The following is a 1995-nucleotide window of genomic DNA, read 5'->3' on the forward strand; positions in this document are numbered from 1 at the left end:
CTGGGAAAGCAAAGGACTGTCCGCTGGTGCCTTGAAGTGACGGTTGTGGGCCCCTTCCAACGCCCAGAGAAATCACTGATTTCTGCCAGATACGCAGCCTGAGACGGAGCATCGGAGCATGGGAGACGGTCACCCACAATCCCGCAGAGAGAGAGGGAGGGAGGGAGAACCATTGGCTCAGCCGTGATCATGTGACATTGGACATCATGCGCAACTTGTATTACATCCTCATGTATCGAGTTAGAATGTACTAGAAATGCTTGCTTGTTTGTGGAACATGCACAGAATGAGTCACTCGTAATCCAAGGCTTTATTTTACACAGAATTTCACTGTGTGGGTGAGAGCAAAATAATATGAATAACATGTCATCACGTACTTAATGTTAAACTTAACTATGTTTTCAGCAGTGACATAAAACCATTAACATTCTTTTTTTTTCCCTTTTTCTTCCCAAGAGTGGCATCGAGAAGAGCCTAATGTTTACATGGTGATCGTGGGCCCTGAAGTAAGTCCGTCCACTGCACACATGGCTCTCATATCTGCTTTCTTCTTTCTACATCTGATGGATTTTCTAAAATTAGCTGACCTCCCTTTTCTGGCCACATTATTTTTACCTTTTTAAATCACTAAAATCTGCCTTTTGAAAAATGACAACCACACCAAGATTATGAGGCCTTGTAAATCTTTACGGCTGGGTTATTGCTGCAAAGGCGAGGTCAGTCCGCAAATGCAGAGGAGTCCCGTAAGGAGAAAGTCCCGTGAAGAGAAAGTTCAGCCGATGCATAAGGCACCGCGTGATCTCTGAAAGTCCCTGAAACTGCACGACCAACCAACACAGTTACTGCCCCAGCGGAGCAGCAGATTAAGTAGCTGGCGTGGCCTGGAAAACGGCTGTCTGTAAGCACGGGACCCCACGCTGCCCAGGGAGATGCCCACGGCCGCTGTCCGGGGAGCGCAGGCCGGCGGAAGGCCCCGGGGACCCCGCCCCCCTCCCACGGGCCGCCAGCGTGGCCGCTTGCCCCCCACACGATGACGCAGGCCACGCAGGTGCTGCTCCGCTCCACACGCAGGTCTGAGCACTCAGGATTCAGAGAATCTGGGGGGCACATCGTCTGAGAACGAGCCTTGATTTCCTCCAAGCCGTGTGGAAAATGAGGCAGTGTGGGGCGGGGGGTGACACTGTAGGAGCGGCCCCTGTCCTCCGGGGGCGTCTGTGCCCGGGCGGCAGATGGCGCCCGCCTGGGGAGGGGCATAGCCCACCTCCGGAGTCCCGTCTGCCGTGCTGGGATTAGCTGAGCTCGTGACCTCGCCGTGCCCGCCCCTTTATGCACCCCTGAGAACTTGGGGTGCTGTGGATTCCCAACGCGATGTAGAGTTTTCTATTATGATTAAAAAAAGGTTGTCAGTGTTTATTTATTTTTGAGAGAAAGAGAGGGAGACACAGAATCCAAAGCAAGCTGCAGGTTCTGAGCTGTCAGCAGAGCCCAAAGTGGGGCTCGAACTCATGAACCCTGAGATCAAGACCTGAGCCAGAGTCGGCACTTAACTGACTGACCACCCAGCCGCCCCTATTATGATGATGATTTTAATTCTCTTTCCTTCCTTCTGGTTGAAGAACATGATTGGAAGAGAAAGTTTTAATCCGATGCTAAAATCCTTGCTAACCAAGAGAGACGGCCTCAGGCTTGGACAGAATTTCCCGATGTGGCTTTTGTTTTCCACTGTTTCCATTTTCATGGCTACATTCTATTCACGGCGCGTGATCCTGGCTTTCCAGCTATGAACACTTTCTTTAAAAATAAGTGGAATTGGCTGCAAAAACAGTGTTAAATCAGCAGCAGTCCAGATGGTCTGCTGATAGGACAGAGCAGGAAAACGCACGCAAATGGCCGAGGTTGGGGAACAGTTGTTACAAAGTGCTCGCGTCCGGGGTGGGAGAAACGTGGGGAAGCGGGCTTGCTGCGCAGAAACGTTTGCCTGCGCCAGCGGAGGAC

At 51.6% G+C, this 1995-nt stretch overlaps 1 protein-coding gene across 1 annotated transcript in view; it reads left to right on the top strand.

Annotated features, from left to right (window-relative positions):
* The window catches only part of GLT1D1 (glycosyltransferase 1 domain containing 1), a 54126-nt gene that overhangs the window by 33932 nt on the left and 18199 nt on the right, over positions 1-1995 (top strand). Inside the window, exon 9 of the mRNA XM_029921635.1 lies at positions 457-506. Coding sequence (XP_029777495.1) covers positions 457-506 — 50 coding nt within the window. The remainder of the gene's footprint in view (positions 1-456; positions 507-1995) is intronic.

This window comes from Suricata suricatta, chromosome 14, assembly GCF_006229205.1.
Source record: "Suricata suricatta isolate VVHF042 chromosome 14, meerkat_22Aug2017_6uvM2_HiC, whole genome shotgun sequence".
NCBI classification, from domain to species: Eukaryota; Metazoa; Chordata; class Mammalia; order Carnivora; family Herpestidae; genus Suricata; species Suricata suricatta.